This window comes from Pipistrellus hanaki (genome assembly GCF_964339955.1).
Source record: "Pipistrellus hanaki genome assembly, chromosome: 13".
NCBI lineage: Eukaryota > Metazoa > Chordata > Mammalia > Chiroptera > Vespertilionidae > Pipistrellus > Pipistrellus hanaki.
In genome coordinates, this window is record NC_140515.1 from 28,103,574 (window position 1) to 28,126,052 (window position 22,479).

At 40.5% G+C, this 22,479-nt stretch overlaps 1 protein-coding gene across 3 annotated transcripts in view; it reads left to right on the forward strand.

Annotated features, from left to right (window-relative positions):
- The first annotated feature begins 365 nt into the window (after window positions 1-365).
- The window catches only part of ATG7 (autophagy related 7), a 206,095-nt gene continuing 183,981 nt past the window's right edge, over window positions 366-22,479 (forward strand). Inside the window, exons 1-3 of one of the 3 annotated variants that reach the window (XM_084902576.1) lie at window positions 366-428; window positions 21,188-21,360; window positions 21,853-21,907. Coding sequence is in view for 2 of the 3 variants with exons in the window: in XM_084902574.1 (XP_084758700.1) it covers window positions 21,201-21,360; window positions 21,853-21,907 (215 nt within the window). In the remaining variant the exon portion in view is untranslated. The remainder of the gene's footprint in view (window positions 429-21,187; window positions 21,361-21,852; window positions 21,908-22,479) is intronic. The other 2 variants (XM_084902574.1, XM_084902575.1) reach the window with 2 other exon arrangements.

The window sequence follows — 22,479 nt, forward strand, 5'->3', positions numbered from 1 at the left end:
TATTAAAATTCCCATCTTCTGTCTCTCCACATCTACCTCCTAATGGTCGCTGAAATACATTTGATGCTGCCTCTACCAGAAAATAGAAAGGATATTTCCTGTCATCCTCTGAAAACAGAGAGAATGTGGAGCGCTTCTTTAAAAGCCTGAGGGGCATATACACATTCGTTCCCACATCAGGTAAGGGGGCGCCTCTCCAGGTCAGCTCCCACCAGGGGGCTTCGCCCAGCACCGATGTTCCGGTCCGCCTTCCCCAGGACTCAGGTTCCTCCCACTCCATCCGGTGCTAGGGGCTCCTTTTCCGAGACCGGGCCGCGGCTCCTTGTGCGCATGCGCACCACTAACCCCAAGGCGGGGGCGGGGTCACAATACGTCATCGGAGCGCGCCCTGCGGACGTCGCTGCGGGGTTGCCGGAAGTTGAGCGGCGGTAAGTGAGCCGTGCTGGAGGAGGAGGAGTGGGGTCCTTTGGCGTTGGTTTTGGAGGCCTGGCGGGAGGGGGCGAACTCTGCGGCGAAAACGAAGGTCACGGAGGGTCTCAGGATCCTCCATTCCCCACCGAGTAACTGAGCTGTCGTTCTCGCCCTCCTTCTCCACTTCCCTCCCCTCCTGCTCGGTCCGCCCGGGTCTTCTGACTTGGAAGGTCCTGGTTTCCCACCTCAGTCCCTTCAGCCCTCCGGCCAGGAGTGCTCTGAGAGCCGGGCGTTGGAACTCCGGAGTGAGGGCGCCTGGCTGCTCGTCCAGGCTTTGCCCGGATGTTGTGCTGTGTGCCTGGCCCGTCACCCCCCTTCCTGAGCCTTCTTAGGGACCATAACGTTATTTGGAAGTGAGGACCTCAAGTTGGGCTCTTCTGAGCTCAGGTTCTTGATTCCGAGGGTTGGTCCGAGGGTTGCAAACTTGAATGCTTAGTCAGATAAGGTAAATGTAGGTGTAAGAAAATTTCTATGTCACAAACAGAGTCAAACTTTTATTTATGCTGAACTGAGTTATGAGCACCATACTAGCGTAGATGATGATGGGAGAAGCGAAACAAACTCGTGTGTGTGTGTGTGTGTGTGTGTGTGTGTGTGAGAAAGAGAGAGAGAGAGAGAGAGTGTGTGTGTGTGTGTGTGCTCGCACATGTGATCTGTCTCTTGATTTTTTAAACCCTGGCAACTAATGCAATTTTTAAAAATTGGCAGTTAACTAAACATTTTTGTGTAGCTGAAACCAGGCATATCTGTAGCTGCCAGTTTTGGTCCCAAATTTCCTTTTTCCATTAAATATTTCGATTTCTTCTGTGATACCCCCACTGGTTAAATTTCTTAAGTGACAGAGCTTACTTACTGGCTACTCCTATTTGGTCTCCCCTCCTTTCCCTCCTCCCCCCCAGCTCTGACTTTTAAAAAGTTATAAGTTGAGCAGAAAGCGGATACCTAGTAATTTCAACTCCTTATCCTTGTCCACACATCTTTGAAAGCTGCTAGTTTGTCTTCCTCTTCCCACCTTTTCCTCTCCAGGATAGGCTCTTTAATTTTATTTTAGAGAGAGAGAAAGAAGCATTGTTTGGTTGATCCACTTATTTATGCATTCATTGATTGGCTTCTTGTGTGTGCCCTGACCTAGGATTGAACCCACAACCTTTGTGTGTTGGGATGATGCTCGGCAAACTCATTAGTCAACAGAGCCAAATATCAACAGTACAACGATTGAAATTTCTTTTGAGAGCCAAATTTTTTAAACTTAAACTTCTAACTCTACTTCTTCAAAATAGACTCGCCCACGCCTTGGCATTTTGTGGAAGAGCCACACTCAAGGGGCCAAAGAGCCGCAGTTTGCCGACCATGGCTCTAACCGACTGCACTGTTTGCTTAGGGCTTGTTTAATTTTTTTTTACCCACAGTAAACCACACCAACTGAGAATTTTGTTATACACCACTAACATTGAGGCACTTTAATCATGGAGGCAGCAGTGGTGGTGATAGTCAATAGTACAGTACTTTTAATGGATGGTAGTTGTTTCAGATCCTAATAGATGCTTTTAAAAAAAGAAAGGAAGGAACATAGTAATGGGATGGAAAGTAACTAGGGGGAAGCAGAAGAAGCTTTTCTCTGAGGAGGTGACATAACTTCTCATGTCACATGAAGACATCAGAGAAAGCTTCATGTGACATATTTCGAAACAAGTTAAGAAATTAAGTGTAGGGCTCTTATTCAACCACAGGTCCTTTTCCTGTTCCCAGCCAGCCTCTCATAATAAAGAATAAGCATAAGTATTTATTGAGCTGCTGCCGTGCTTGGCACTGCTCTGCAAGCTGGAAATACTAAAACCAGACCTTCCAGGGGCTGTGGAGAGGGTGTGTTGGTGTCAAGTGTGTACACTGTTGGTATTCCACGGAGAAGGTGGGTGAGCAGTCAGCAGCCCACAGGACTACAACTCTTAGAGTAAACTACACCTCCCTGTCCTCAAGGAATTTTTTTCCACTTCAAGGAGACAGACAACAGCGCTAGAGGAGGATTTAAGGTGCTCATAGGTCAGACTTGGGCATCAGAGAAGGCTTCTGTGAGGAGGTGTTGCTTTACCCAAGTCCTAAAGGTGAGAGGTGGGAGTGGTGTGAGCAAAGGCTGTGGGTGACAATGCATGACCTGCCGGTAGTTCACCCAAGTTGCAGTGTGGAGTTGTAGGAAAAGAGGAGACTGAAAAGATAAGCAGGAGACAGATCATGAAGGACCTTGTCGGCAATAGCATGATATGAATACAGACTTTGGAATCTAAAATACTTAACGTACCAATACTAGCACTAGCGCTGCTACTGAGCCAGTTTTGTGACCTTGGGCAAGTCACTTTCTAAGCTTTCGTTTTCTCATCCATAAAAAGAGGAAATACAAGCGCTCCCAGGGTTGATGTGAGAAATAAGATAAGTGTTATCCAGTTGTCTCTGGTAGATGGCAAACAATAAACTGCAGCAGTTAATAGTGCCATGCAGAGAAGTTTGGACTTTACTTTGAAAGGGTGGTGCTGGAGAATGGGGCATTGAAGGATTTTAAACAAGGTGTGACCGGCTCTCATCTATTTTAAATTACTCAGGCAGCATTGTGGTGATTACATTGAACAGGATGGGACCAGCAGGGAGACCACTGTTGCAGCACAGTGGTCTCCCTGCTGGTCCCATCCTGTTCAATGTAACAGGTGATAGAAGAAGGAGGCCTGAGTCAAGGCAGTGACTGTGGAGAGGGAGAGGGGTGGTGTATTTGAAAGATAAAGGAAGTGGGATTTGCTGGACTGGTGTGACCCCATCCAGGGAAAAGGAGGGAGAAAGGAATCAAGATATTGGAGTAGAGGTTAATGAATCCTCAGCGTGGTAATAAGTAGTAGCAGAGTTCTTTGATTATAGTTCCCTGATTATTCCTGACCTTCTCTCAGATTGCCTCAGTCCTCCAGTTTTACCCATGGAATAGCAAAGTTCACAAATGCCTTCCTCTTCTCTATCTCCCAATCCTTACTTATACTTTTCTCAGTGTAAGACCCAATTGTGATTCAAGGGTCAAAAAATAGGTGCTGCCTTGCTGCCAAGTAGACAGTATGCATCTCCATGGTCGTGGCAGACTGGGTAACAGCCTGTGCATTTGGTATCAGTCCAGCCCCAGAATGATCACTGTTGACCTTACCTCATACTTTCTTCATTCTGATTACCCTCTTTTGAACTTGTTCTTGTTTGACAGTCTCTCTTTGTGTGGTGTAGAAAGGAAGTCCTCTTTCCTCAAGGGTTCTGATCATGAAAAGCAGGACTTTTTCTTGAGATAACCTAAGGCCCCATCTGGCTTTGTAGTAAACACATACATCACATTGTGCTCTTGACACTGTCACACTGTCAGCTCTTAGCATTGTTCAGTGCTTCTCATTTGTACATGAGCAGCTCTTATCTGACTCCTTGTCTTTCACATTTTCATTCCTCTCCCAGCCTCTTAATCATGCCTTTGAGGCTTCCAGTCATTAGACCTGGATGTTGTCAGAACTCCTAAACACTTTTCCTTCTTAATCTTTGGAATTCTCAGTACATCTGATATTGCCTGATACTCTTTCACATATGAAAAACCATTCCTGCTTTGTAGTATTTCTTTATTGTGGGCTCTTTTCCTCCTTTTGTCACTTAAATGCTAGTTTTCACCAAAGATCTGCCTTCTCTACTTTACACCAGCTGCAACTCCCATTTATGTGCCAATGACCCCTGCTCTACTTGAGCCTGGATCTCTCCTGAGTGCCAGCCCTCACACTCAGCAAGTTCAAAATGAAGCTCACCATCTCTCCACCAAACCTGTGATTCACCATTCTGTAGTCTCACTCATTCTCCTTCCAGTTAGTCATTCAAAACAGAACCCTGGGAGTCATTGTGGACTTTTCCCTCTCATGCCATCCATCTGAGCCCAGGTAGTCATCAGAATCCTTAATATCTATTGACACATCTTCATCTTCTCTATTTTCTCTCCTACTGCCTTAAATCAGGTTCTTCTTAATTCCTGCCTATATTCCTGGTTGCCCTGCCGTAGCAGTCTGGCCCTCACTGGTGTTTGTGCCCTATATAAAATACAGATCTTTGCTAAAATACAAATCCCTGTTTCTTCAGTCTAATTTAGATATCCCTCCTTCCTCATCCCATAACACTCTATACAAACATCACATTGTACTGTACTAGTTTTATCTACAAACTGCCATACTGTCTCTCCTGGTTTGTCTAACCCTTAAAACTATTAGATCCTTAAAAGCAGGAGCCATAGCTTTTCTTGCCATTGAATCCTGAAATATAGCACTGGGATTAGTACATAATATGATTGTTTATTGGAGGAATAACTAAATGGGAACTCCAATGACTTTGGCACATGTAGTGTTGATAATATTAGTTCTACTTTTGAGTGCCTTGTGTCAGTTACATTTTCTAATTGAATCCTCACAATAATTCTGTATCATATGTGGTGTCTCATCTTATACGTGGGGAAATAGGCTCAGAGAAGTTAAATGACTTGCATGAGATTGTGTGGCCAGAAACAGAAGTGGAATTTGAACTTGGCTCTCTTTGGCTTATGAAGAAGCTATGCCCTTCCGTCTTTGTTCTGTCTCCAGTGTATCAGGCTGCATTGTTGTCCAATTTGGGGGGGGGGGGGGGTTTGGACTGAGATTTATAGCCTTATATTACCTCTGAAATTTTTAATCTTATTAAAATAGGCCTGTGATTGCAGACAGTAAGAATCTTTTTTATTCTGAATTTTTGTTATCCGTTGTATTGCCTATTCCTGCTTCATGTCCTGTGTAGAGCTGATAAGCAAACATTGTTATCCAAGTCACTGATAGAATATAACAATACTTTATTGAATCGATTCGTCTGTTTTACTGCTTAAGCCCCTGACACAAGGTTCAGCATACATGAAATACTTAGTAAATACTGATACATATTCATTAATATAGTTAAATAAAATACAGTAGTCCCACCTTATCCATAAGGGATACATTTCTAGACCACAGACCACAGTGGATGCCTGAAACCATAAATAATATTGAACCCTATATGTATTATGTTTTTTTTCTATGCATACATACCTGTGATAAAGTTTAATTTATAAATGAGGCACAGTAAGAGATTAACAACAATAACTGATAATAAAATAGAATATTTACAATAATATACTGTAAATTATGTGAATGTGGTCTCTGTTAAAATATCTTACTTTTCTGTGCTCACCCTTCTTGTGATGAAGTGAGATGATAAAATGCCTATGTGGTGAAGTGAATGATGCAGGCATTGGGAGGTAGGCTACTCTTGACCTGAGGAGAATCAGCTGCTTCGGGTAATCCTGGATCACTGAGCCATGATGATGCTATCTGGTCAGATGTCCAGAGTAAGTGATGAGTGATGTCCATAGACGAGAATCCTTGATAATTGAAGAGTTTGCTTTTGTTTCTATTTTTGTTTACTAACGGGGTAGCATATACAGTGTGGATACGCTGGACAAAGGGATGATTAACAACTATGGCAGGACGGAGCTGGAAGGTGCAAGATTTCATCACACTGCTTAGGATAGTGTGCAATTTAAAACTTATTAATTGTCCTGAAATTTTTTAATTAATATTTTTGGACTGTGATTGACCTTGGTTAATTGGGACTATGAAACAGGGGGACCTACTGTAAAAATAAATTGTACAGTGCCAAAGACTGAGCTGAAGACTAACCACTATTAGTTCCTTTTTGTTAACATTAGTTAATTCCTTAACCAACATTCTTTGAATAAGATTTTCTTACCATTTCTTAATTCCTCTATGTTAGTATTTAATTCCTACATTTTCATATTAGGATATCGGGAGCAGTCTTGTCAGAGACCTTGCTGAGTTCCAGATAGATCCTGTTTATGGCTCTTCCGTGGTCAAGGCAGAAATAAGTTACTTTGTAGTGCCTTCTTCTTAAATAAACCATAGTGGCCTCTTGTGATTACTCAGTACTGCTGCATACAGTTGTGCAGGTTGTGTACTGGCAGGAGGTCACATCTGAGGGGATTCTGTCTAGATCTAGGTATTATGGATGTATTTTTATAATGACAGTTTTTGTGGGGGTTTTTTTGGCAGATAAAGAGTAAAAAAGCCTCTGAGCTTTCTGAGAAAAGGAAATAAAATGTCTTGAAGGGGTACAGTTTTCTAATTGGACAAAGAAACCATGTGGACTAGAATGGCTCATATGGCACTTTTCCTTGGAGCAAAGTATCTGTTCACTGGGATATAGGATCCCTCCTCATTCTCATCTTTGGAAATCAAATATTTTGAAAATCTAAAATCAAGTACTGGCTTGCCCCAATTTTTTTAGCACTTCTTTCATTTTCCAGAACTTCTTAAAGATCCCAAAAGTGGAAACCATAGAAACTTACTCATAAGCAAGCCTTCATTTTCTCAGCCAGCTTTCAGGAAACCATCGCAGATTTTAGTTGTTGGTTTACAGCAAGGGCTCCCCAGCAATTCGGGTAAATCCAGGTGGCTGCACCTCATGGATGTACCTCTAATTGAATGGAGCAATATGACACTGTTGATTGGTGAATGTAACAAAAAACACTCAAAAGTAGACATGCTTTTTGTTTTCCATCATCTTTGTGTTGTCTCTTTTTCCACTTTCCCAGATTTTCTCAGTTTTTACTCTCCTTCATAGGCATGCCACACCCCACAATTCTGGTATCTAGTCAGTCTGTATTCAAAAAAATGAGGCTGGCTGTGAGCAGATTATATGTGAAGGTTCGGGTTATTACAATAGAAATTTATTTTTTTAAATAAAAACAATTCCCAGAAGTAACCAGTGAGAAGGCAGGTTACAGTTTGAAGACTATGGAAGTGACTGATTGACCTTCTAAAGGAATAAATGTTGATTCTGTAGGATAGGTGGGTGGCTCACATGGAGGTGAGGGGACAACTCGTCCACAATAGCCATTATCCTGCCTGCTTATGGAATCTGCTATTACCACCTAACAGAACAGTCACAAAAAGCCATTTTGTCTGTAGAGACATCAGTTTGGCCTAGGGGCATCTTGACATGAATGCAATTTTTAAAAGAAATTGAGGCATCTGTACCCAGCTGGGGTTCCCCTTTAGGAGTCCTGAGTTTTCATCTCCCTGTAAAGCCTAATCTTTCTTCTAAGTTTGGAACTTTCCCCCCTTGTTTTTGGAAATGAAGGTTTTAAAAACATCCCTCTTTAGCAGACTTGCAAATTATTTCCAAGACTCGTGAAGTTGCAGAAGCATCATTAGCCTACAGAACATGCATTGCCCCATAAGCCAGAGGGCCCTCTCCACACTTCTGGCCATCTCCACCTCCTTTTACCCATCAGCAGCAAAGAACATATTCTTTTTGTCCGTGGGATTTGGTCATGTGGTTTGGTGCTTATTTTGATGACTGCCAGAGCTCGAAGCTTCACAGCTGGGAAAATGAAAACAGGAGCTTGCTCTCTCTGCTCCATTTGGCCCAGAGGAGCTACTTCAGGACCAAATTGTGGTTATTCTGGCACTTCTGCTAAGTGAACGGCCCCACGTGGCCTCGGAGAAATTGAACAGAGTGCTCCTAACCCCTTAGCACTTGTCCCCTGGACTTCCCCTTGATGATCTATAGAGGGAGACCATCTGTTTCCTTTTAATTAAACCGCCCCTGTGACTACCTTGAAGAGTGCTGAGATTTCAGTACGATGTGTTTTGAGGCAGGTAAAGTTTTCATAGTGAGCATGGGGAAAAGCAGCCACATTAGTCAGGCACTGCTGTGTGTGTGTGTTGGGGGTGGGGGGGTGGGGGGGAGACAAGAAAAACGGATAGCAGCTACCATTATTAACTGCTGGCTGTATTCCAGGCACTAACAGTATCACATACATTCTCATTTAGCCTTCCCAACTACCTCCTGGGTTGGGTGTAATTATCCTTACTTTACAGATGAGGACATCAAGGCACAGGGGATGAAGTTACCTGCCCATGTCTACTCAGCCAGTGAGAGGTGGAGCCAGAACTCACTCCCAGAACTCAAATTTGGGTTTTGTCTGACGGAAGACCAAGCTCCCAACTACATTAGCTTTTAGCGTTTCTCTGAACCATTCAAAACTCCCGTGCCCTACCCACACAAACAAACAAAAGCCCAACAATACACATGGGAAAATTATAGAGATTTTTTAGTATAGTCAGTTTTCTGTTAGTTTTGTTAGTTTTCTCTAACTTTTGCTTTTTACTTTCTACCAGTTTTACGTCTTAATTTCAAAAATATTGTATCTGGGTAATATTTGCTGTCTCCAATCCTGTTGGTCTCCCCTGGAGGGAAAATGATTGGGTAGACTCAATCCAGGAAGCACTTATGCTCCAATTAATTATATAAGAAGCAAAGCCAAAATACTTGCATCTTCAGCAGCTTTAATAACAAAATGCTAGAAAAATGTATGGAATGATGTTTCATTTAGACTCCTTGAGCAATTAATTTCTTTTCACCAAAGCTACCAGTACATTTAAATGCATCATCTGTTAATAGTTGGATGTATACAGGAAGATTCTTTGTAGGATTGGTATAGCTTGTACATAGGGTTTTCTGTTCTACTTTTTTATTCAGGTATTCTATAACATACATATAGTAAAGTGCACTCTTTGTAAATATATAGCTCATGGATTTTTATGTATGAGCTATATAAAGATAGTGCCTTATAACCACCCCAGCTCAGTGTATATAGAATATTTCCAGCTTTACAGGAGGCTTCCTCATGACCCTTCCCAGTCAATAGTCCCACTCCGCCCTGTAATTATTATTCTAACTTCTATCACGATGATTGGTTTGTCTGTTGAACATACCATATGCTGGGTTTGTGTAGGCCCTAAAATTGTCTTAATATTTTTACTTTGGAACAGTTACAGAAACCTTACAAGAATAAGGTAAAGACCTTCCATATACCCTTCTCCAGTTTAGATTTTATCCCAATAACATCTTTTATAGTGAGAGGTGTTAATCCAAGATTCAGGTGTTGCCCCCAGTCATTTATCTTTCTAATCTTTCATTCTGGAATAGTTCTTTAACCTTCCCTTGATTTTAAGACCTTGACACTTTAAAAAATTATATGCCAGTCAGTCCCAGTCATTTTGTTGATTTTCAGTTTGGATTTATCTGATATTTCCTTCTGATTAGACCCAGGATATGCATTTTCAGCTGAATATAATGCAAATGTTACTTTCAGTGCATTCTGTTGCCAGCACACAATGTCCAGTTGCCCCATTACTGTGGGTGTTAACTTTGATCCCATTAAGATAGTGTCTGCCAGATTTTTATCACTGAAGAGTCACTTTTTCTTTCCTTTGTAATTAATACATTTGTTTGTGGAGAAATTCTCTGAGACTGTGAATGTAGGCTTTTAACTTGTGTACCCACTTTCAGGAAGATATATTTATTCTTTATTATTTTTGTATTTGATTAAGTTTTCATTTAAATTGATTTGTACATGCATATTTCATGTCCTCTGAGATCTTAGTCCTTAAGAAACAATAATTAATAGGTTTAGAGACCTTTCAAGTCATATGGCATATCTCCGTATGTTCTTGACTTCTTACTCCAGTCTCCATATTCCATGGTAATAAGCCTGAAGTTTGTCCTCCCAATCACAGAAGCCTGAGTTATTTCTTTCTCTTGTTTCTCTTGGATTTTATAATTTAAATTAGTAACATTTAAGAGCCATTCTTCAAGAGATTAAGGTATATTGAGAGGGATATGAGCTGAAATTTATATTTGTAGGCTTTACAATCAGGCAGATAAAATGGAGACATATATGCAAAGAGTTGAACAGCACTATTAAATGTAGAGGGAGCTTAGAGACAGAAGTGATTAGCTGTAGCTTACAGGAGGAGCATGAGAGGAAAAGAAAGTGAGGGGCAGCTCTGGGAAGGCTTTCTGTAACAGAAAAATCTCTGATCTGGATTTTGAAAAGTCCCAGGCAGTCTTGGGGGTGGTGTTCCTTTTAGACAGAGGGGGGCTGTTCATTCATGGTTGTGGAGGCAGGACAGCAAGTATGTTGGAGTAGAGGAGCACCAAGCAGCTCACTGTTTCTTTAGCATTAAGTCAGAGGTGGGGAGTAGCAGGGCCAGCAGGGTGGCGCTAGAGAAGTTGGAAGGCAATCACAGAGGTCCAAGAGAAAGTAATGAAGGAAACCAACAGCGGTGTGATAACATACCTGTTTAGGATGTGAGATGCCTCTGATGTAGTCTTCCCCACATATTATAAACTTCAATAAATATCAAATGAGCTTCATCTTGGCTTAAAGATGCTGACATATGTGTGAGAATGATCTGTGTAGACTGTATTTACCACTTCATGAAGATGTCTTTGTAACATTACAAGGTACATATTGTAGACCAGCAAATGTGACCTTGGAATCTGGTATTGCAATCTGTTTCCCCCTTAGCATCCTTGCAGATCTCTGCTACTCTCTAAAAATATTTTTCCCAAAATGTCAGTCTCCCTAAAAACAAAATACATTATTGTCAACTTCAAAGGATCAAAAATAACGTGTTTGGAAGATCATTTAGTCCAGGGGTCAGCAAACTACAGCTTGCAGGTCAGATCCTGTTCAGGGCCTTTTTGTGTGTGTGTACCTATGAGCTAAGAATGTTTTTTACATTCTTTAAGAGTTGTTAAAAAAAAAAAAGAAGAAGAAGAAGAAGAAAGAAAATATGTCAGCAACTGTTTTGGCTGCAATGCCTAAAATATTTACTATCTGGCCCTTTTCAGAAAAAGCCTGCCAACCCCTGGCCTTTTGCCTGACTGCCTGATACAGTAATCCTTTGTGCACTGTTACTTGGCAAATAATCATCTAATATATGCTTGAACACTTTCACTAATGGAAAATTCATTTTCGTTCTAGTCACTTTATTTCCTATTTGGACAATTCAGGCTATTAGTAATTTTTTAAATCTGCTGAAATTTGTCTCACTATAGCATCCATCCTTTGGCCCTTTGTGGGGAAGAGAGCTATTATTTCATGTCAACATTTACTGAGCTAATATACTGTAGGCACTGTGCTAAGTGCTGATAAAAAAAAAGATGAATAAGACATGTTTTTTTCATTAAGGATATCCTAGGTGTTATCTCTCTCATTCCCTGTCTTTGAGCCATTGGATTAGGACTTTTGTCTTTAATGATTTTACTTATTTTTGAATTATTATTTCACATACACAAAATTAGGGCAAAGGGTCATACTGTGAAACTAAGGTTCTCCTGACCCCATAGTTTCTTTCTTAGGAAGTCACTACTAATGTACATTTTCGGTAGGGATTTGATGTTAAAAAAAAAAAAAACACGAACGCAAGGTTTAGGTCCATTTGGACAGAAACTTTTAATTAAGTCTCCAAAGGTACTTTTTTTTTTTTTTTTAAATCTATCTGTAGGTTTCTGAGAATGACTTCGTTTTATTTTCATAAAAGTCGGAAATTTGCACCAAGTTTGGGTGGTAGATACAGCCCCAGAGAGTCCCTATTGCTTAACCACCCACCTGCTTTTTCAGTTTAATCTTAACTAGATGTTTTGGTTACTGCTGGGATTCTTGTTCATTACAGAATTGAATCCTCATGAAAGCCTTTCCTCTTTCATTGGAAGTGACACAATCCCTTCTTGTGTAACTCCTGGGTTTCATATCCTGAATATGATAGAAATTGTTTGAAATAAAATTGAGCCATACTTACAAAGATGCCTGGGTCAGTTTCTTTTCTTGACTATGTCTGTGTGTAATATTGAAGGCCAGAAATCTCACTGCAAATCTTAATTTTTAGGAAGCAGGTAATGTTTGGACCTAGGTTAGTTACACATAACTATGTATCAATGACTCACTTCCCATTCCCTCCAGAATTCCCTCTCATCATTACTTCTTTAATCTACTCTTCCAGTTTAGGGACGATGGCAATGTGACATACATGTATAGGTTCCTAAGTGATACATTTATATTTGAGTATACTACTAAATGTTTCCAGCAGATACCTAATCACGTTACTACTGTTGCTTAAGACCTTTCCTTTTCTTAGCCTGTCAAACAACAGTTCAGCAGCTAAACACCAGCCATATATCTGTTATGCAGATTACTTTCTTAGAATGCCTGTCCTTTATCTTGTAAGTGGTCATCCTGAATAACTTCACCAGCTGCTGAAGTGCTATGTGGAAGAGAGTTTTCTCCTTTGTCCCTGGCACTGGTAAAATTCCATCTTGAACTCAGCAGGTCATCAAAGTGAGGATGTGAACAGGTTTCTGTTGACCTTTAAGAGTGTGTAGGGACCTGATGACCCATCACACAAAGGAAACCCATTTGTACGGCTCTCTGCTACTGTATTGAATTCCTTCCATATTCAGTGATTGCTCTGGCTACTGGCTTTTTCTTCTTGGTTCTTGAGTCAAGAGAATGTGTGTGTGTTTTCAAAATAATTGGTTATTTTTTAGGATATGTGGGGCTGATGGGCAATATAAACGTTCTGAAAAGGGGGTGGTAGGGTACACCTTCCTTCAAGGAAGTATAGTATAATATGAAAGTCGGGTCTTTGAAGCCACCAGACCTGGGTTGTAAACTCAGCTCTTCCACTTTCAATGTGACCGGGCAAGTTACTTAACTTCTTTCTTCCCATTTAGTTCTTTTTAAAAAACATCTTTATTCAGATTATTACAGTTGTTCCTCTTTTTCCCCCCCATAGCATCCCTTCTCCCACCCCACCCCATGCCCTTCCCCCCTTTCCTCCTTTATCCTCATTCATAGGTGTATGGTTTTTGCCCAGTCTCTTCCCACATCTTCATACCCCTTTCTCCCCGAGGATTGTCAATCCACTCCCTTTCTATGCCCCTGATTCTATTATAATCACCACATTATTCTGTTCCTCAGATTTTTTATTCTCTTGATTTTTAGGTTCACTTGTTGATAGATATGTATTTGTTGTTCATAATTTTTATCTTTACCTTTTCTTCTTCTTAAAGAATACCTTTCAGCATTTCATATAATACTGGTTTAGCTGTGATGAATTCCTTTAGCTGTTTCTTATCTGTGAAGCTCTTTATCTGACCTTCAATTCTGAATGATAGCTTTGATGGGTAGAGTAATCTTGGTTGTAGGTTCTTGCTATTCATCATTTTGAATATTTCTTGCGACTCCCATCTGGCCTGCTTAGTTTCTGTTGAGAAATCAGCTGGCAAACATATGGGTGCTCCCTTGTAGTTAACTGGTTTTCTCTTGCTGCTTTTAATATTCTCTCTTTGTCTTTTGCTCTCGGCATTTTAAGTATGATGTGTTTTGGTGTGGTCCTCTTTGGATTCCTTTTGTTTGGGGTCTCTGCACTTCCTGGACTTGTAAGTCTATTTCTTTAACTAGGTGGAGGAAGTTTTCGGTCATTATTTCTTCAAATAGGTTTTCAATATCTTGCTCGCTCTCTTCTTCATAATCCAGATGTTGGTACACTTGAAGTTGTCCCAGAGGCTCCTTACAGTATCTTCATATTTTTGGATTCTTTTTTTCTTTTGCTTTTCCAGTTGGGTGTTTTTTTGCTTCTTTGTATTTCAAAACTTTGACTTGATTCTTATGATCTTCTATTCTGCTGTTGGATCTCTGTATATTATTTTTTTATTTCAGTCAGTTTATGCTTAATTTCTAGTTAGTCCTTTTTCATATCCTCAAGGGTCTCATGAAATCAGCCTTTTCTAGAAAATTCTTGAAAAACCTTATAATTGTGGTTTTGAACTCTATATCCAGTAGTTTGCTTTCCTCCATTTCTTTAATTTGTGACCTGTTTCTTTGTCTCTGTATTTTGGCTGCTTTCCTGTATTGGTAGAGTGGCTTTGTGTGCTAGGTGTCCTATAGGGTCCAGTGGCTCGGCCTCCCCAGTTACCTGAGGTGGACACTCTTGATGCAACCCTTTGTGGGCTGTGTGCACAGTCTTGTTGTAGTTAAGCCTTGATTGTTGGGAGGAATTGACCTCCAGGCCAATTGGCTGTGAGGATCAGAAGTGTCTACGATGGGAGAACTTCTGTGCTGGAGACACCCTTATGAAGTAAGACTTGCTTCAGTGGGGCTCTGGTGCTCACTGAGTCTGCCCCCTGAGTGTGTCCCTTATGGATCTGAGGAGTTGTAATCTGGATGGTCCTACTCTGACCCCTGGGTACACTGGCTCTTGGATCTCCAAGGAGGTGCTAATTTAGCCTCTGGCTGAGGCCACCCAGCAGGAGCTATGAAGAGATCTGCAGATTCCTCTCTGGGTTTTGGAGGTGCCTAGATGAGGCCCAGCTGTGAAGCAATGCAAGCTGCTGTGGAGCCTTGGGCCTTCTTTTGGATGTTCTGGGTCTCTCTGACTCAGCTGCAGTTTGATAGGTAAATTTAGATTTCAGAGGACCAGGCCATTCATATGCAAAAGCCTCTGTGCACAGCTTGGATGGGATGGAATCTCAGGGCTGAGCAAACTGCAATGAATTCCCATCAGCCCAGCCCTAAGAGGTCCTGGGTCTCAGTGTCCCGTGGTAATTTCTGCCAGCACCTCTGAGAGAAAGCCGCCCTTGAGATCCATCCCGCTACCAGACAGTCTAGTTTCTCCCCATATGTGTCTGGGTCTCCAGAGTCTCACCCAGAACTGGAGTTCAGAGCAGTTGGGAGCTTGTGTCTCCTGCCGGCTTGAAAAAGTCAGTCGTGATTCAGTCCAGTTTCTCCCCGAATGAGTCTGGTACCCAAAGTCTCATCTCGAGCCGGGTTTCAGTGCAGTCCGGAGGTTTTGTTTCCCTCCCGAACGAGAAAGCTAGCTGTATGCTTGCTGCCCGCCCTCTCTGTGCACAGCAAGTAAGCCAGCCTCGTATTTTGCCATCAGCCCTTTCTGTGTGCCCGGGGCTCTGCACCTCCACAGCTCCTCTGAGTCTCAGTGTGCTTTTCTTTTTTTTTTTTTTTGCTCTAAAATACAGGTTTTATTGTAGAGGCTTGAATATTCAGTGAATATTAATATTAATAAAATTATTATAGGATTAATTTAGGGGTATTAAGCTATTAAACTCTCAGATATTCATTTTATACATTTTATTGATACAGTCCCACTGTTATTTGGAAATTAAACTTATAATAAGCCTGTCACAGAACTTGGTTTATGGTATAAACTGGCTAATTTGATAAGTAAGTGGTTGGATATATTGGCACCACCCATATCTCTTAAGATAATTTCAACTTATTACAAGATTTTATACATATTTTTCTGTGATTCTTTTAGTTTTAAAATCTAGATTAAGATGTGTGAGCTTCTGGGGAAAGTTATACTAACTATTTACATTATTATTAATAGTAGTATTAGCATTAGTATTTTGCAGAATCTCATAAGCAATGGCATTAAAACCTATGAGACCCAAAGTCAAGCAAACATATTTTGAAAACTATCAACCATAAGGACTAATTTTTTTTTTTAATTTTTTTTAATTAAATTATTATCTGTGTACATATTTTCACATTGCCCCCCCCCCTCATACATACCCTCCCTCCCCAGAGTTTTGTGTCCATTGGTTGTACTTATATGCATGTATACAAGTCCTTTGGTTGATCTCTTATCTCCCCCAGATCTCCCTACTCTCCCCGCTGTAATTTTACAGTCTACTTGTTGCTTTACTGTCTCTATATCTATCTTTTGGTTTGTCAGTTTATAATGTTTTTTAATATCCATAAATGAGTGAGGCCATGTGGTATTTCTCTTTCATTGACAGGCTTATTTCACTCAGCATGATGTTCTCTAGTTCTATCCAGGTTGCTGCAAATGATGAGAATTTCTTCTTTTTTATGGCAGCATAGTATTCCATTGTGTAGATGTACCAAAGTTTTTTGATCCAATCATCTGCTGACGGGCACCTAGGCTGTTTCCAGATTCTAGCTATTGTAGACTGTGCTGCTATGAACATAGGGGTGCATATATCCTTTCTGTCAGTGTGCTTTTCTCTTTCCTTCTAGTTTTAGAATTTCCACTCACCCAGCTTTCCGGTGGTTCTGGACGATGTCTGCTCTGTCTTCCAGTTGCAGTTTTGAAATTATTGTGCAAGACAGCAGTATAGATTTTTACCTATGCTACCATCTTGGTTTCTCCCTCGACTATGGGTTTTAATGAACGCTTCATAAAGGATCTCATGAGATGAGGAGAAATTTTCCTGGTAGATGGGGAGAGGTTTCCAAGGGGCCTCAGCAAAGGCATAAGGCTGAGAAACTGGCAGGCCAAGGCAGGGATGATACCTGACTCTCTGCGTCTTAAGTCTAGTAAGGATTTGGTTAGTAATTGGTTGGTTGGTTGGTTGGTTGGTTGGTTGGTTAACAAGAGACTGAAGTCAGTGGCCCATGAACACATTTCTGCGGGGAGTGGAGGTATGAGATGGCATTGTCTGGTGCAGGATGTTGCAGGTCCATACTAAGGCAGCAGAGAGTTTTAAAGACAGTGATGCATTGTCCTTTGTGATTGACTAAGCTTATTGATTATTTAGAAAAATATTTAATTATTATAGTTCCAACTTCTTATTTTCTGCTTGTTTTTCTGAGTTTGTTAAGTCCCTATTGTGAAATTTTTATTAATTCTCAATTGGATTTCTGTTGGCAAAGCAATTTTTTAAATATGACAAACATATTAAGCCTGTTGAAAAACAACTACCCATGAAGAATCCAGTAGCAAACTTAACTGCCCTCTGGAACATGCTGGGACACACAGTTGGTTATTTTCTCATGCTGATCCTACCCTTACAGCATGTTCTGTTTTTAATAATCTACCCTCAAATTCCACTTTAGAAAGCTACCACTGAGCTGCTTTTAAAAATGAAAATCCAATGGCATTGACAAGGCCGCCGCTGCTGCCACTGCCGCCTCCTCCTCCTCCTCCTCCTCCTTCTTCTCCGCTAGGCCTCCTCCTCCTCCTCTTCCTGCTCCCCCAGGCCTCCTCCCCTCCCCTCCTCCTCCTCCTCCTCCTCCTCCTCCTCCTCCTCCTCCTCCTCCTTCTGCTCCTTCTCCTGCTCCTCCCCTTCTTCCTCCTCCTCTTTCTCCTCCTCCTCCTCCTCCTCCTCCTCCTCCTCCTCTTCCTTCTTCTTTGCCACCATTTGTCATTACTCTCTTCAAACATTTCCTTCCTTCCTTCCTTCCTCCCTTCCTTCCTTCCTTCCTTCCTTCCTTCCTTCCTTCCTTCCTTCCTTCCTTCCTTCCTTCCTTCCTTCTGCAATATGGTTTAATCTTTTTTTGATAATGATTGATTTTTTAAAATTTACTTTTTTATCATTTACAGTATTATAAATGTCCCCTATTTTCCACCCCCACCCCCCATTTACCTCCCCCTCCACTCAACCTCTGTCCCATTCCAGGCCTTTATTACACTACTGTCTGTGTCCATCAGCTATGCATATATGCATAGAAATTCTCTGGTTCACCTCCTTCTCTCACCCTAACATCCCTCCTCTCTGAGATCTATCAGTCTCTTCCATGCATCCATGTCTTTGGACCTATTTTGTGTATCAGTTTATTTTGCTCATTAGATTCCACATATATGTGAGATCATGTGATATTTGTCTTTTAATGGCTGGCTTATTTTGCTTAGCATAATAATGTTCAGAACCATCCATGCTGTCACGAAGGGTAAGAGATCCTTTTTTAAAACCTGCAATACCTGACTATTTAGTCAGGAATACTGACCTCTAGATAGTAACATTTAAAAAATGACAACAGTAACTGTCTGGTGTGAATGAATCAAAATTATACCTATTTTTTCCAGATAGGTAAAAATTATATTTTTTGGTGTGTTGCAGAATTTTAGTAGTTAGTTTATATGTGCCATTAGATAAAAAGGTTGAAAATCACTGGTTTAGGACTCTCTTCCTGCCTCCTTCAAAGTCATTTTGCCACCGTAGACTTCTGTCATATTTCCTGTTCCAAACTGTTACTTGCTTCCCACTCCAGAATTCTTCCTTTTTTTTTTTTTTTTTTTAAGTCCTCACCCAAGGATATGTTTTCATTGATTTTTAGAGGGAAGGACAGAGGAATGGGGGGGGGGGGGAGAGAGAGAGAGAGAGAGAGAGAGAGAGAGGGAGAGGGAGAGGGAGAGGGAGAGGGAGAGGGAGAGGGAGAGGGAGAGGGAGAGGGAGAGGGAGAGGGAGAGGGAGAGGGAGAGGGAGAGGGAGAGGGAGAGGGAGAGGGAGAGGGAGAGGGAGAGGGAGAGGGAGAGGGAGAGGGAGAGGGAGAGGGAGAGGGAGAGGGAGAGGGAGAGGGAGAGGGAGAGGGAGAGGGAGAGGGAGAGGGGGAGGGGGAGAAAAAGGGGAGAGACAGAGAGAGACATTGATGTGACAGGGAAACATTGGTCAGTTTTTGTGTGTGTGTGTGTGTGTGTGTGTGTGTTTTTGTTGTTGTTGTTTTTTAATATATGTTATTGATTTTTTTACAGAGAGAAAGGGAGAGAGATAGAGAGCCAGAAACAGCAATGAGAGAGAAACATCGATGAGCTGCCTCCTGCACACCCCCTTACCGGACATGTGCCTGCAACCAATGTACATGCCCTTGACCGGAATCGAACTTGGGACCTTTCAGTCCACAACCAACGCTCTATCCACTGAGCCAAACCGGTTTTGGCATTGGTCAGTTTTTTGTGCCCTGGGAACGAAACCCACAATGTAGGTATATGCCCTGACCAGTATTTTGAACCCACAATCTTTTGGTGTGAATTCAAAATACTAACCGGAGCTACCTGGCCAGAACCAGCCTTACTTTTGAAGCCTTCTCCATCTTGTCCTGTGTAACTCACTTAGCTTTGTGTGTGCATTGCTGTAGCCCTCCTACTAAGAAGAGGTAGGCTCATGCTTCCTGGTTTTTCTCACAGCAGTTCCCTGTCTTTTTCCTTCAGCCCTCTGCCCATCTTCAACACCCTACTCCTTCACAGAAGCTTTCTCCCTGCTCTGCTCCGCACTCCATGTTGATTTTTAGCACTTTTATGTAATACTAACTTTGCATTTTTTATATAGATACTATCAGTCCAAAGCTCCTTATCTCTAATTCTAAAATCCAACAAGTTTGGAAGACTTATGCCGAAACCGGTTTGGCTCAATGGATAGAGCGTCGGCTTGGGAACTGAAGGGTCCCAGGTTCGATTCCGGTCAAGGGCATGTACCTTGGTTGCGGGCATATCCCCAGTAGGGGGTGTGCAAGAGGCAGCTGATCAATGACTCTCATCGATGTTTCTATCTATCTCTCTCCCTTCCTCTCTGTACAAAATCAATAAAATATATTTAAAAAAAAAAAAAAGTTTGGAAGACTTAGCACAAAACAGGCAAAAATCTCTCTGAGTGATCTTTTTAATGTATTTATTTCATCTAGTGTGCCTATTTATACATTCTGCTGCAGAAATATGAATTTGGTGATGGAGCAATTGGACAGGATGTAAAGTGAAGGGAACTTATCAATCCGCACTTTTTGGAACTGCCAAATTCCTAATGACTTGTGATGTTGAACATTTTCCCATATACCTGTTGGCCTTTCATATATGTTCTTTGGAGAAATGTCTATTTAGGGCCTTTGCTCATTTGTTCTTTTGCTATTGAGTTGTATGAGTTCTTTATATACTTTGGATACTAAACCCTACCAGATATATGGTTTGCAAATACTTTCCCATTCTGTAGGTTGTCTTTTCATTTAGTTGATAGTTTCTTTTGTTGTGCAGATGTTTTATGTAGTCTCACTTGTTTATTTTATTTTATTTTTTGCCTGTGCTTTATGTGTCATATTCAAAATATCATTACAAAGATCCATGCTAAGAGTCTTTAATCTTATGTTTTCTTCTAGGAGTTTTATGGTTTCAATTTTTATACTTAAGTTTATAATCCATTTTGAGTTAATTTTTGTGAGTGGTATAAGATATATGTCCTATTTTATTCTTTTACATATGAATATCCAATTATCCCAGCACCATTTATTAAAAAAACTATCTTTTCTCCATTGAATATTCTTGGCTCCCTTGTCAAATAGTAATTGACTGTATGTGCTAGGGTTTATTTCTGGGCTCTCAGTTCTGTTCCATTGGTCTATTTGTCTGTTTTTATGCCAGTGTGGTACCTTTTGCTTCGTTCTTTTTTCTTAGGAATTTTTTCCTTCTATTTGGGGTCTTCTGTGCTTCTATCTAAATGTTAGGAGAATTTTTTTTCTATCTCTGTAAGACATGCCATTGGAATCTTGTTAGAGATTGCATTAAATCTGTAGATGGCTTTTGGTAGTATTGATATTTTAACAAAATTAATTATTATTCCAATCCATGAACACAGTATACCTTTTATTTCTGTCTTCTTTGATTTCTTTCATTAATGTCTTATAGTTTTCAGTAGAGATCTTTCACCTCCTCAGTTAAATTCATCCTAAGTATTTTATTGTTTTTGATACTAACATAAATTGGGGTAGATTTCTTTGTTTCTTTTTCAGAAAGTACATTTTTAGTGCTTAGAAACACTACTAATTCTTGCATGTCAGTTTTATATTATGCGGCTTTACTGAATTCATTTATTAGATCTAACCATTTTTTAGTTGAGTCTTAAGGATTTTCTCTATATAAAATTATGTTATGTGGGAATAGAAACGGTTTTACTTCCTTTCTTCTTTTGTTTGTTTTAATTAAGCATTATTACAAATGTTTATTTTTACCATGTTTTGTGCTATTTAGTTGTGTTCTATTCTGTTTTTCAGTAGGCATCAAATAATGGCAGCAGCTACGGGGGATCCTGGACTCTTTAAATTGCAGTTTGCCCCCTTTAGCAGTGCCTTGGATGTTGGATTTTGGCATGAGTTGACCCAGAAGAAGCTGAATGAGTATCGGCTGGATGAAGCTCCCAAGGACATTAAGGGTTATTACTTCAATGGTAGGCAATATTAAACTCCATCTTCCATCATCTTCTGTTATATTCTCTGCCCTCCAGTAAAGGGTCAGCTTTCTTTTAGCAAGGATACTTTTGTCTTTTACAGCTAATGGTCTTTACCAGTTTCTATTTTATTTCCTGACTTTTGACCCAAGTTTATTTTTACCTCTTTTTTCCCTATTGTGGGAAAAGGAAAGGGTGCTGTAAAACCCCAGCTATTAATCCAAAGAATTAATACTGATTACTTACTATTGCTGGGGGAGAAGATTGGAAATATTTTTTCCCAATTAAATTGTTTTCTATATTCTTAGAAAATTTCTCAAATTCACAAAAGCTCTGTCATTTTAAGCTAAGCCTCTGTTTAGTTTGGATAACCACAAATTTGATGGGGCACTTGGGGCTCAACAAAGAGAACAAAATTACACACAAATATTTTTGTTTTGAATGCTGCTTTTAATGACTTACGATTAAAAATGTGATAATGCTTCTGTGTAGGTGATTCTGCCGGGCTTCCAGCTCGTTTAACATTGGAGTTCAGTGCTTTTGACATGTGAGTATTTTTTGCTCTAAATCTATATTGAAGAACACTATTTGCTTTTTTCAAGAAATGCGTACTCTTAACCTCTCTTATAGGTGGACCACAGGGAAACTTAGGTAGCTCCTCGTGAACAGAGCCAGTTCCTCATTATTCTCTTTACCTCTCATAACAGAGAGATAAATGCTAGATGCTTAAGACTACCTCATTTATTTTTTCAGCAGGTGTTTACAGAGCCTATTTGGTGCCAAGTACCATGTAGATTGATTGAGACTTAGATAACATTCCTCCTGATTTTGATTATATTTTATGATTCTTTATTGATATCTCTAGATTTATTCCTTTAGTTGCTTATCCATGAGCATCACTGAATGTTTATTAGGCTACTTCTGTATAGAAGCTACTATTTACATAGAAATATGACATATACCCTCAAAGAGTTTTTTGTCTGGTTAGAGGCCATGGGGAGTTGCTGAAGAGAAGAGAGGCATTCATTGATTTAAATAGGTAGGCATTTTCACATACATAAGTAATCTTTTCAGACCTGCCAGGTGTAATTTCTCTCTTTCAGATGAGGGAACTATGGG